Source organism: Ursus americanus, chromosome 3 (assembly GCF_024610735.1).
Source record: "Ursus americanus isolate L20-20 chromosome 3, mUrsAme1.1.p, whole genome shotgun sequence".
Lineage (NCBI taxonomy): Eukaryota > Metazoa > Chordata > Mammalia > Carnivora > Ursidae > Ursus > Ursus americanus.
The window spans coordinates 82,311,851-82,325,395 of record NC_142129.1 but is presented as its reverse complement, the minus strand read 5'-3'; the positions used below and the strand labels follow the sequence as shown (position 1 = coordinate 82,325,395).

General features: G+C 34.4%; 1 protein-coding gene and 1 long non-coding RNA gene across 5 annotated transcripts in view; one reads left to right on the top strand and one right to left on the bottom strand.

Annotated features, from left to right (window-relative positions):
- PTPN12 (protein tyrosine phosphatase non-receptor type 12) overlaps nucleotides 1–13,545 on the top strand; it is an 86,331-nt gene that overhangs the window by 49,470 nt on the left and 23,316 nt on the right. For all 4 annotated transcript variants that reach the window (XM_045793403.2, XM_045793402.2, XM_045793401.2 and 1 more), the window contains 4 exons: nucleotides 1,669–1,740; nucleotides 6,232–6,291; nucleotides 7,716–7,858; nucleotides 11,111–11,177. In XM_045793403.2, coding sequence (XP_045649359.1) covers nucleotides 1,669–1,740; nucleotides 6,232–6,291; nucleotides 7,716–7,858; nucleotides 11,111–11,177 — 342 coding nt within the window. The remainder of the gene's footprint in view (nucleotides 1–1,668; nucleotides 1,741–6,231; nucleotides 6,292–7,715; nucleotides 7,859–11,110; nucleotides 11,178–13,545) is intronic.
- Nucleotides 1,638–13,545, bottom strand: part of LOC123789363 (uncharacterized) — an 89,232-nt gene continuing 77,324 nt past the window's right edge. Inside the window, exon 4 of the long non-coding RNA XR_015724040.1 lies at nucleotides 1,638–13,542. This is a non-coding gene — a long non-coding RNA (uncharacterized LOC123789363). The remainder of the gene's footprint in view (nucleotides 13,543–13,545) is intronic.

The following is a 13,545-nucleotide window of genomic DNA, read 5'->3' as shown; positions in this document are numbered from 1 at the left end:
GCTGGAATATTCTTATTTTTCTGTCTGAGAATACCACTACATTTTTTTGTGTGTTCATACCATCTTCAGAAGCAAAGAGAATAAAATTCCTTAATCTGAAATTTTTAACATTGGTATTTTTATACTTTGTGCAAGTAAAATTGGTTTTAAAACCATTGTGATCAGGACCAACTAAGTCTTTAATGTTGGAGGTGCTAATATATTTACAGAGAACAGGTATTAAGTAAAACTTCAGTGTGGTCTTCTATAAATGTGACACACACATCAGACTTAGAAACTAATTATGTGGTGATTTGAATTTTCCTTATACTAATGTGGTACATTAGTTAAAGTAAAATTTTTTTATATCTATTTCACCCATCCCCTCACCCACCTCCCCTCTGGCAAAAAGTTGTAAAAATTCTTACTTAATTTTTTTCAGTAAAGGATATATTGCATAAAGCAAGATCGTGCATCTTTTAGTTACGTGAGACATTGTAATATATAAATCATTGGGAAACCTTATTTTAACTAATAATTTTGGTCATTCCTCCCTTATTAAATCCTTTACCAGTAGTGGAAGTATTAAGTAGTATTGGATAGAAAATGAACAGTCTAAGATTAGAAAATACACAGACCAGTAAATTAAGTAAATAGGTTATCTCTTTAAGAATTGACAGGATGTACTTCAATACCAGTATTATTAATTGTTTGTGTTAGGAAATTTAAATTTCATTCTCCTACTGTTTTTTTAAGTTACTGTTAAGGTTTAGGGTTTATTCTTCCTTTCATTCTATTAATGTTTATCACTTGTACTTCAGTAATAATACTTGATAAAAAAAGGTCATATTGAGTACAGAATTTTTGAAGCTAAAGATTTTGTGTTCATAGTGTTTTGTTAATAGTAAATTGTCAGTGAGTTAGGACCTATGAATTTATTTGATAACCTTGACTTTGATCTTGACCTAGAATATGACCTAATGGAAAGAACATAGATAATGAAATCAAATAAACCTACACTTTACTAGCATTTTGACCATAGTGCAGTGAACCATCCCCTTTGAGCTTTAGTTTCCTCATCTCTGAAATGAATGTGATAATATGATTATAGATTATGCATGTATGATTAGCACTTAGTTTTTGATGTCAGTTGTTTATTAATTTATACCTGGAATATAAATACCAATATAGTCCTTACTCAGTTACAACTTGGAAAATTCTTTTTGTAGCAAGTAGAGTGTTCTTTCTACTATCCCACAGATTTTATACCTAATGGGAATTCAGCTACATATTATAGAGATTGTCATTTTACAAGCATTAAAACTTGCTGGCAACCCATATACTAAACAGACTTCCTTGGGCCGGGCACTTTGTTTTTTTAAAGCAGTGTTTCTTTTCTAGAGGAGGATCTTTGGAATCCACTCTGTTGACCAAACAGATAGCAATGGACAGCTTAGACACTTAGATTAATAAAGTTCTTATGAGTAATCTTGGAGAGCAAATAGTAGCTTACCTTTAAGAACAGTTGGATAAGTCGAAGCTCTTCTAACACTTTGCCTACTGGTGTCAGTTTTTCTATTTTCTGGAAAGAGCAACAAGCCTAACACTAGGGCACAAAATATTTGTAAAAGTTCAGTAAAAACTACCATATGGATTACTTACCAACTTTTTTTTTTTTTTGGACAACAGAAAAAATGTGAACGCTACTGGCCTTTGTATGGAGAAGAACCTATAACATTTGCACCATTTAAAATTTCCTGTGTAAGTACTTAGTTTTATATATATTATTCAGAAAATTGGGATGCTAGACTGATGAATAATTATAATATGGTATGAGCCCAGTTTTATATAAGCCAAGCATTCAAAATTTCATATATATACTTAATTATAATAAATGAATATTAATAATAATGTTTGTTTTTTGGGGCGCCTGGGTGGCTCAGTCAGTTAGGTGGCTGACTCTTGATTTTGGCTCAGGTCATAATCTCAGGATTCTGGGACTGAGCCTCATGTCAAGCTCTGCTTGGCAGGGAGTCTACTTGAGGATTCTCTGTCTCCCTCTCCTTCTGCCCCTCCCCCATACGCGTGCTCCCTCTCTCTCTCTCTCTCTCTCAAATAAATAAATCTTCAAAAAAATAATAATGTTTGTTTTTATACTGCTTTTAAATTTAAAAGCTTTGAAAAAATGACTTCATAAATGTGTAATTTCCTTTCACTTTATTATGTTAATTTTGTGTTAGTCTTTGCATATAAGTTGATAATAAATGTTTATGTATATAAGAATAAAAACAGAGTAACCTACCTGTGCTTTGAGTGATCTGTTTGGAAATTGGTATTTAAGTTGGGGTGCCTGGCTGGCTCAGTGGAGCATTTGACTCTTAATCTCAAGGTAATTGGCATAAAGTAGTAGTTTCAAACTGAAATGCGAAAGACCCTTGATGACTGAAGTATAGTGTATCATGTTAATCTTCTATATATTTGTTATGCCATCCAGGATTTTTGTAATTATATACAAAGATGGTTTTGAGAACTGCTATCGTAGGAGTAAAGATTGATCCTATATGGCAGACAATTTATTATGAAATTTAAAATATATACCTATTTACTAAGTTCTGGAAATGAGTTAAATTCAAGTTCTAAAACGAACAGCTGAAATCTGAGAAAATGAATTAAAAAACAAAAACAATGAAGGAAAAGCAAAAAAGAGAAATAAAATATAAGTGAGCTTTAGAATAGAACCAACAGTTTGCTTTTGTTACACCCAATGGCATCTTTCTTAATCACCTGAAAGAAATATGTTGTCTTACTCACTTGCAAAGATGATGATTTAACATAGATGGAAATTAAATAACTTCCCTGTATTAGTTAAGGTTTTCCTGAGAAATAGAACTAGTAAGATATGCATATATAAAGAGAAAAAGATTTATTATAAGTAATTGGCTCACAGGATCACGGAGGCTGGCAAGTCCAAAGTCTGCAGGGTGGTCAGCCAAACTGGAGACCTAGGAAAGTTGATGCTTTAGTTCCAGTCTGAAGACCAGCAGCCTGGAGACTAGGAGAGCCGGGGTAGCAGTTCTAGTCTAAAGGCAGGCAGGCTAGAGACCCAGAAGGGCTGATACTCACTTCCAGTTTAAAGTCTGCTGTAGAGCCAGGAAGAGCCAAAGTTGCAAATGAAAGTAGTATATTGGAGAATTCTCTCATTTGGGCAAGACTGGTCTTTCTTTTCTATTCAGACCCTAACTGATTGGAGAGGGCCACCCCCACTATAGAGGCAGTCCGCTCTACTCAAAAGTCCACTGATTTAAATGTTAATCTTAACCAAAAACACATTCATAGGAACATGAAGAATAATGTTTGACTAAACATCTGGAAACTCCCATGGCTCAGTCAGATTGACACATGAAATTAACAATCACGTTCTCCATTGCACAATAACTTGTTTTTAACTTTGCTTTCTGTGGTTAAGTAAAATATAATTTCTGTGATTTCATTTGTCTTTGGTAAGTTCAAGAAGTCCATAATTTTATGACTTACTTGTACTTAATGGTTTTAAATTCCTCTCATGCACACATCAAGTTTATTGCTTTCTAAGTTGATGTAGAAAAGAACTCAAGGTGTGTTACACAGTCTCCTTTATAAATGCAATATAATTTGTGTAATGTTAACTATAACTCATAGTTGAACTGCCTGGATTTAATAAGCAGCCAATATTCTAAAGTCCTAGTTAGAATTAACTGTGGGTTAAATATAAATTTTTAAAATCCTACTGCATTTGATGTTATTTGGAATGGTTAAAAACCAACGCATACCACATTGTGTATTTCTGTGAGAAAATACCTCCCTCAGCAGTCCATAAAGTATCTACAATATCAAGTCCCTGGACAGTTCAGGAAACCTATTTTCTGTGCAATGTAGTTGTGTTGAACGTTTGTAAGTTTAAATATAATAAGGTGTATGTATCTGTACTAAATGTTACAATTCAAGTGAAAACAAATAGTGCTTAACATTCAACAACTAAATGAGTTGAAATTTTGGAAGAGTTGGTTCAAGAACAGTAAACGACATTTAAAATAATGAATAGAGGAAGAAATAGATTATAATTTGGAAAAACATGAATTCACTCTTTTTGGGTGATTTTTCAAATGAACTAAAAGATAATTTAAAAAGTCCCTGTAAGAGGTTTGATTTTATTAGAAGTAGCTCGTTTGACTTGTCAATATTGGGATTGATCCATGCTAAAGAAGCAAAATTCTTTCAAGATTTCAAATGGAAAGTAATTTGTATGTCTTGTGGTTATTTGCGACAACTCAGTATTTGTTATCACTGATGTAAACAAAAGTCTGTAGGGGCACCTGGATGGCTCAGTCAGTTAAGTGTCTAACTCTTGATTTTGGCTCAGGTCATGATCTCAGGGTTGTGGGACGAGCCCAGGTTGGGCTCCATACTCAGTGGGGAGTCTGTTTGGAATTATTTCTCTCCTCTCCCTCTCCCCCTGCGTGCACGTGCTCTCTTGCTCTCTCTCAAATAAATAAATAAATCTTTTTAAAAAATTAAGTTTATAGTCGAAAGCAAGTTGAAATAACCACAGTAAGTGACTTGACTACTTGACATTCAGTTTTTGAGACTGAGAAAAGACAATATCAGAAGCTCTCTTGGTTTGGGGATGAGAAAGAGGGTAAAGTATTGGTGAGAGAGGGAGGACTACCTAGGAGGAACTCAGTCACGTGTTGCTGCATTTAGACCAATGATGGCATACTAGGCATAGGTCAGTCTAACCCACTGCCTGTTTTGTAGCTCTTTACTAGAATACGACCATGCCCATTCATTTACATATTTGCCTATCCTAACAATAAAGTTGAGTAGACAAAGACTTCATGGCCCACAGTGCCAAAAATATTTACTATCTAGCCTTTCTTAGGAAGAAAAAGTTAAATCTACGGGCTCCTGGCTGTCTCAGTGGATGGAGTGTGCGACTTTTGATCTCAGGGTTGTAAGTTTGAGCCCCACATTGGGTGTAGAGATTGCTTAAAAAATAATAGTAAAATCAAATAAAAAAAAAATTAAGTCTTGGACCAGTGTTTTCATCTATACTCCTTTTTTTGTTGTTGTTTAAAGTAAAAACATAAATTTCCCCCTTAATGTTATTTGGAAAGTTCAAAATGAACTGCTGTGATTTAAAAAATTAAAGCAGGAATAATATTGAATGTTCTTTTCATTAAAAAACAGCATATTTGGGGGGTGCCTGGGTGGCTCAGTTGTTAAGCGTCTTGCCTTTGGCTTGGGTTGTGATCCCAGGGTCCTAGGATGGAGCCCTGTATTGTGCTCCCTGCTCAGTAGGAAGCCTGCTTCTCCCTCTCTCACTCCCCGCTTGTGCTCACTCTCTCACTGTCTCTCTCTGTCAAATAAATAAAAATAAAATCTTTAAAAAACCAAACAAACAGCATATCCTGTTGTTCTTGACAGTCACTGCCCTAGATTATCTGTGGTTTTATATACAAAGCAGAAAGAATAGTTTCCTGAGGGACAAACTGATGTAGTGGCTTCATTCTAATACTTTGACAAATGATAGTAAGAGACTTTTTCATCAACCAGAATAGTAATTTGGAATTTTATGAGTGCATCTTCTTCCTTCCCAAGTCTATATCCAGTTAAGTGAGAGGTGAGTAATAAGTAGGGGAAGTCAAGCTTTAGGGAAAGAAAAAATAGTTGAAGATGGTAGTGGGTACTGAGCAGTGTACATTTTGTGTTATATCTGTTACATAATTCTGGGTATGGTTGTAATTTTGCAAATATTTTATTGGATGATAGATTCCTGGTTAAGTAATTGGTTAACAGACACTTCTGGGTTTTTGTTTTTCTTTTTTAACTGTAAGTAAAACTTATATAAACAACATGGTGACTTTTAGAATGGTTTTTTGTTTGTGTTGAGAGAGAGAGCGTGGGGTGGGAGGGGTGGGCAGAGGGAGAGAGAGAATCTTAAGCAGGCTCCATACCCAGCACGGAGCCTATTGTAGGTCTTAATATCATGACCCTGAGATCATGACTTGAGCCAAAATCAAGTCTGATGCTTAACCGACTGAGCCACCCAGGCGCCCTAGAATGGTTATTTTTGTAATTACCAGGTATACCTGGAATTTTAATGGTTAATTTTATATTGTGTACTTTAAATACAAGGTTATTGTTTGTTTTGGTGTATTTATGTTTTTGTTTCAATGTTCTCACTGACTCATAAGTGTTTTCCTTTTATTTTAGGAAGCTGAACAAGCAAGAACAGACTACTTCATTAGGACACTCTTGCTTGAATTTCAAAATGTAAGTATTTTCCATTTAGAGATGGTTTCTAAGGATAGTTTTTAAAGAGAAGATACATAAATTGTGTGCCATCTTATCTTACATAGTTAAGGAAGTTTGTTAATTATTTCCCTTATGTAAAATAATAAAGAAGAAAATCAGGCTGTAACATTTTATTTAGTATTTTCAGCCTTAAGCTTATCAAATTAGATAAACTAATATAAATTTTAACTTAAAACAGTTTTCCTAAATCAAATTTACTGTATTTGAAATATTTGGTTCTTTGCTGCAAATATTTTTCCTCTATTACAGTAAGCAGATTATAGCATTGTTTGCAAAATTATTATTGGCTTTTGCTAATTTACAACTTTTTAGAAACAAACCACCATCAAAGCTAAGTCTTCATTTAGGTATATATTGGTTTTACTTGAGGCCTTTGACTTTAGTGTTTCAGATCTATATAAAATGATAATTTTCTAGGAAGAAATAAAAGAAAATCTGATGGATATTAGAGAATTCTATTGGCTTCTTCCTCAATCTCTGTATTTTTATTATTTTAATTTTTTTTTTTTAAGATTTTTTAATTTATTTATTTGACAGAGATAGAGACAGCCAGTGAGAGAGGGAACACAAGCAGGGGGAGTGGGAGAGGAAGAAGCAGGCTCATAGCAGAGGAGCCTGATGTGGGGCTCGATCCCAGAACGCCGGGATCACGCCCTGAGCCGAAGGCAGACGCTTAACCGCTGTGCCACACAGGCGCCCCTATTATTTTAATTTTTTAAACCATTATGAACCATTAAGCATGGGTATCAAGTGCATCATTCTTCCTCAGTTACTACATTTGTAAACATACTTATACATCCTACCTTCCTGTTTACAAGTAGACATGGTTCCAGCACTCCATGCTTTGAGAACCACTTATCTAAAATAAGGAAATGGATTGGAGTTGGACAGGTTTGTTTCTAATTTTCTTTTTCAGTTTAAACATTCTGTTAGTCTTCTAATTACAATAGATTTGAACACAGTGCTTATGATATATTGCTCATCCAGTTACTGCTCATAATTAAAGAATATGCACAGTGTAAGGGTTAAAGTGCATCCTCTGGAGGTACCTGGGTTCAGACCCGCATTTGTCACTTGTGAAAAATGAGGCAAATTATTTAAATCTTTCTGTCTCAATTTCCTTACCTATAAAACATGGATAGTATTAACATTAACTTCCTCATAGCATCACATGGAGAATAAATTGTTATATGTGAAGCCCTTATATCAATACTTGGTATATGAGAGTCAATAAATGTAGTTATTGTTTATTTTTTTAAGGCATTGTTAAATACCACGTAAATATCTTACAAATGACAGTAAAGTGAGATGTGCAGCTTTTCTGTATGCTTTAAAGTTTGTAGTGTCTTTTTATAACTGCTGAATTTCTGTTATTCTTGAAGGAATCTCGTAGGCTATATCAGTTTCATTATGTGAACTGGCCAGACCATGATGTTCCCACATCATTTGATTCTATTCTGGACATGATAAGCTTAATGAGGAAATACCAAGAACATGAAGATGTGCCTATTTGTATTCATTGCAGGTACAAAAGAATTTTCCAAATATTTAAATACTTTGGACTATAAGTAGGCATTATAATATGGGTGATGTTTGGTATTTTGAAACCTAATTTTTGGAATTACCAAGTGAGATATGTCATTTTATTGGTTTCCAAATAGTAAAAGCGATCTGAATCCTGAGGCAATTTTTCTTCTCTTAATTTTTAATTTACGTTAGATTCTTCTAAAAGACTTAGAAACAGTACTTATTTCATAAAACTGCTATCGGTTTCTCTAAGTGACTTGTATCTGCATTCACATTTGTTATAAAGAGTAAACGAAATTTCTCAGACTCAGAAATTTACTGGTTAATTAAATAGTTCAAAGATTTTTTTGGTGGAGACAGAACACCAAAGATAGTTTTTCTTATCCAGTAGGTCTGATTGTAATGCTTACTAGTGGGTTGAAAAGGCTGCTTTTTATTTATGGGCGGGAAAGGTGACTTGCTGATGGACATATGGGAATCAGTTAACAACTTGAATGATTAAAAAATATTTTTCTAGAGTTAATTCAGTGGTTAGTTGACCATTTAAGTAGTTGCGTGTTTAAGAAGAAAAAAATCTAATCATAGAAATTGCTTTGACTTGACTTCTTCACAGTTTAGTCACAATCATTTTTTGTTCTATCAGTGTTGCACAATCAATGTATATAGTTCAAGAATCAATTTGATAGGAAGGTTTTCCTTTAAAAAATTAAATAGACCATTTAATATTTTTTAGCAGCCAAAATAGTATTTTAACTGTAGTGACTTAGAAAACACATACATAAAAGGAAGGAAGTCACAATTCCAGTAGAGGTGCTCATTGTTAAAACTTCAGTATATGTCCTTCAGTGTGTGTGTGTAGTTTTTAAAGAATGTTTCCCCATGTAATGTAATTGTGTACATTTTTCTAAATCATGTAATTATTCTTTCTACAATGAATTATGACTACCCTATACTTTATATTTAACTTCCATTCCTTGGCATTTACTAACCCTCCCCCATCCTTTTTCATCTATTTTATTTTAATTTTTAAAACATTTATTTATTTATTTTAATAAAGATTTTATTTCGTTATTTGTCAGAGAGAGCGTGCAAGAGCGCACAAGCGGGGGAGCAGCAGGCAGAGGGAGAAGCAGGCTCCCTGCTGAGCAGGGAGCCCGATCCGGAACTCCATCCCATGACCCTGGGATGATGACCTGAGCCAAAGGCAGATGCTTAACCAACTGAGCCACCCAGGCGCCCCCTTTTTCATCTATTTTAAATGTCCAGGTGGCTGTCTTCATGGTAAAATCTTTGAGCACATCTGTAATTACTTTATTAGGGTAGATATAAGCAAGTGGGATTTCTAAGTGAAAGAACATGAACTTTTTTCATGCTTTTAATACATATTTTAAATTTTGTTATCCATAAAGCTAATGCTAATTATGATTAGTCAATTTGTGGGGTGCCTGTTTTCCCGTACTCTCCCCAATACTATTATCTTCTTGTTTGTTTGATTTAATGCCTGCATGACAGGCCACTTTTTTTTTTCTTGGTAGTTTATATTCTTTTGTGAATTGCTTATTTGTATATTTTTCCACTTTTTTCATTAGCAGGCATTCATCTCTTAATAATTATGTTATAGGGGCGCCTGGGTGGCTCAGTCGTTAAGCGTCTGCCTTCGCCTCAGGGCGTGATCCCGGAGTTCTGGGATCGAGTCCCATGTCACGCTCTTCCGCTGGGAGCCTGCTTCTTCCTCTCCCACTCCCCCTGCTTGTGTTCCCTCTCTCGCTGGCTGTCTCTCTCTCTCAAATAAATAAATAAAATCTTTTAAAAAAAATTGTTATAAATTCTTCCTGTATCTTTATATATTGAGGTTGTTAACTTTTAGTCATGTTGTAAGTAGCATGGTTTTTAAATGGCTTTTATTCTGCCTATCTTTTGCCACACATAAATTTTAAGTTGTTATGTTGTCAGAGCTATGAATCTTCGTTTATGATTTCTGCCCACTGAGATGCTTAGAAAGTCCTTCTGTAACAGTAGTACATAAACTACCTTTTTTAGCACTTTTGTAGGTTTTTTTGTAAACCTATTTCTAATGCATCTGGGATTTTTTTTATGATTAAGATATGAGGTAAGAGCCCAGCTTTTGCTCTTGTTAGGCTTGCTCTCCCTGTATCATTTATTGAATGGTCTAATCTTTCCCCTTTCATGGGAAAATTCACCATTATGTAATACTGAAATATACTCAGATCTGTTTTTAAATTTTGCATTGTGTTTCATCAATCTGGTTGTGTGTGTGTCTTTGTAAGGTCACACATTTAACCGTCAAGTTTTAAATATTTGTCATTTAGCCCCTAGTAACTCAACACAATAGTCTAGAAATATTTTGATGAGGAATTGATAAATGTATCAACAGTTAAAAATTAGTATTACTAATGTCTATTAAGAGCTTTTTAAAAATCATACTAAGTTGCTTATAGATGTATTTTATCAGGAAATCTTAGATGACATGTTTGACAAACTACTGATATTTCTGAAGGTTTCAAAATATGCATTAAAATGCTACCCAACTTTTTTTCTACCTAAAAATTATTCTGGTGATGTCAGTAATGTCTTTAATTACTCCGAGTGATTCTCGGTCCTGAGGTGCATGTCTACTATCTCCCTCTAGTTGAGAATCAGTTGCTTTAATGTACTTTGTCATGTTTTAAAATAAAAAAACCTGCAGAATTTCACTTTACATTCTCCAGGTTCTGTTAGTTCTTTAGGAGGTGAGAATGCGTGACTTGTCTTTGTTGTTCTGGTGAAATCACTGCTAGTGTTCAAACCAATTTCTAGGGCTTGTGGTAGTCCTCATCTTTTCTATACCTTTTGCAGATTGAAATGGTGTATCATTTCCTCTGCTACTATAAGGCACCAGAGCCATATTGGGTGTAAAATAAATTTCTCTCTGCAATTTACTATGTTGGCTGGACAAGATTTTCTGAGGTAGAATTAGACTTCTAAGGTAAAAGCTGCTAGGTCTTCTGTGAATCACTTAGGTATTCTCTGTATCTTGGACATTCCCTAAATTAAATAAACACAAGATACAAATACGAATGTTAAAGATGTTTGCCATGCACACACTTCAAGTTATGATTTGTTGACTAAAATAGTAGAATATTGTCAAATTTCTTAAATGATTTTTTGCTTCTGAAAAGTTCATCCACATTTAAAATATAGTTCTTTTATGACAAAAATCAAATTGTTCTTTCAAACTTTATATTTGTAGTGCAGGCTGTGGAAGAACAGGTGCCATTTGTGCCATAGATTATACATGGAATTTACTAAAAGCTGGGGTAAGAATTTTTATATAACATTATATCCTATTGATCTATTATTATTTTCCAACTTAATGGTAAATTGCAGTAAATTATAGCATGTGTTTTGTTATACATGTTACTTTTTTAGAAATAGCTTTACTATGTAAGAAAAGAGGTAGTGAAAATGGAAAAGGTATAAATGATGTATATTACCTTGAGATAATGCATGAGGCAGCAAAGTAAACATGTTACTATGCCTTTGTTCTATGTGAATTGATACCTACATTTAGAATGTAAACTCTGGGTTGACTTTTCCAAATATAGAATCCTCATTGCCTTTTATATTTATTCTAGGTATAAGTGTAATCAATTCAATAAATATTTACGCCTAAATGGAAATGTTATTTTATAGTGGTTAAGGATGTTGAATCTGGACCGAAACTCCCCAGATTAAAATTTAGTCATTTACTGTCTGTGGGATTTTGGTCAAATTACTTAATTTCATTGTGCCTCAATTTTTCAACTGAAAATGGGTATCATAATATTAATAACTCATAAAAAATAAATTAACCTTTGTAAAGTTCCTTAGAACTACGTGTGTCCTATAGCAAGTGCTCAGTTCAATGTTAGTTTTCATTAAAACTGATGTTACTGTTGTTACTACCACTACTATTTCAAAGACATTGTGTTCAATACTATGGAGGATATGGAGGTAAATAAAACACAGCCCTCATTATAGATTTGAAAAACACTAAGTTGTCTCATTGTATGTAGATTTGCTTCTCTTGTTGGTTCTATAGTATTCATTTCATTAGGGAGAAGTTTTTAATTCTTTATAGCTTTCTTTTAAATTATGTTTTTAAACACTGTGCCCAACATGGGGTCTGAACTCAAAACTCCAAGATCAAGAGTCACATACTCTACTCACTGAGCCAGCCAGGTTGCCCCTTTATAGCTTTAAGTTGTGTTTCTGTGAATATGTCAATCTTTATCTTGTATCAAGTAGGATTAATAAAATATTTTGGGTTTTTTTTTCCCTTCTTTCCTCCCTCTGTTCTTTCCCTTTTTTCCTCTGCCTTAACATTTTTCAGTTTTGCTAGGGAATATTTAAATTTTAAATTTTCTTCAAAAGCCCTCTGGGGTTAAATTTTATTTTTGTATTCCTCAAAAATGTAATCATCTCCTGATACTCAAATGAAAATTTTTAAGTGAACAAAATATAACTAGGATTCTAACCCATTTTAACGTAAAAGTCAAAGATTAAAATTGGGATGGAAATGCCAATAAGCAGAATAAATATCTGGTCATTCCAGAAGTTATGTATTTTGAACGTAGTCCTCATTTGATTGTGTTTGGCTTAACATATATATAATCTGTTTTAGGTTAGGACTTGATGTAAAAATCTTTTTTTTCTTTAAGATTTTATTTATTCACGAGAGAGAGGGAGAGAGGGCGCGCGCCCGCGCACACACACACACACACACACACACACACACACACACACACGAGCAGGGGGGAGGGGCAGAGGGAGAGAGAGAAGCACACTCCTTGCTGAGCAGGGAGTCTGAATCCTAGGACCCCGGGATCATGTCCCGAGGCAGACACTTAACCGAGTAAGCCACCCAGGCGCTCTGTAAAAATCTTTTGTTGTATATAAAGCAGTAAATCTGGGAATCATTTTTAACTCTTCCTTACACTCCAAAATATTCCTGTTGATCAAGAAGTTCTAACAGTTCTGCCTCAGAAATGTGCCTCAAATCTGTTTGTATCTTTGTCTTCTTTTAGATTCCTTCGGTAAACTTCTACTAGTTTCTCTCCTTCAGACTCTCCTCTTCCCTGCTGCAAAAGCAGACTGAATATCAAATCTGCTCATGTCAGTGTTACCTACTGTAGTAGTTCTAATTCCATATGTACCAAACAATTGTCGGGGATGTTTCACAGTCTCCAGATACGTAGCTGAGGGATCTGTATTTTTACCAGCTTTCTTAGCTGGTCCTCATGTAGCCAGCCCAGGAAATTGGGGCCTGTAGAATGAGTTCAAACGCTATTATGTTTACAGTGGGAGTCCAGGTAGCCTTGTCTTCTTTCCTCCTTAAATACCTATCCTTCTTTCAGTTTTAGGCTGTATCCACATCAAGCTTCTCAATTCCCCAAATAGATTAACATTTAATCTGCAGTGTTTATGTATATTTCCTCCACACACCAGACAAAGTTAGTCACAGCATCTTTATTCCCACTGCACTGTAATTATACCTTGGCTGGATATTTATTTGTTCACTTACCTCACTAGCTTGACTGCTGAGGGTCCAGATAACTGTCTATCCAATGCCAACAACAGTGTCTGATGGATGGTAGGTAGTGCTCAGTAAATGTTTTCAGTCATCCAGCATGTATATAAGGTCTG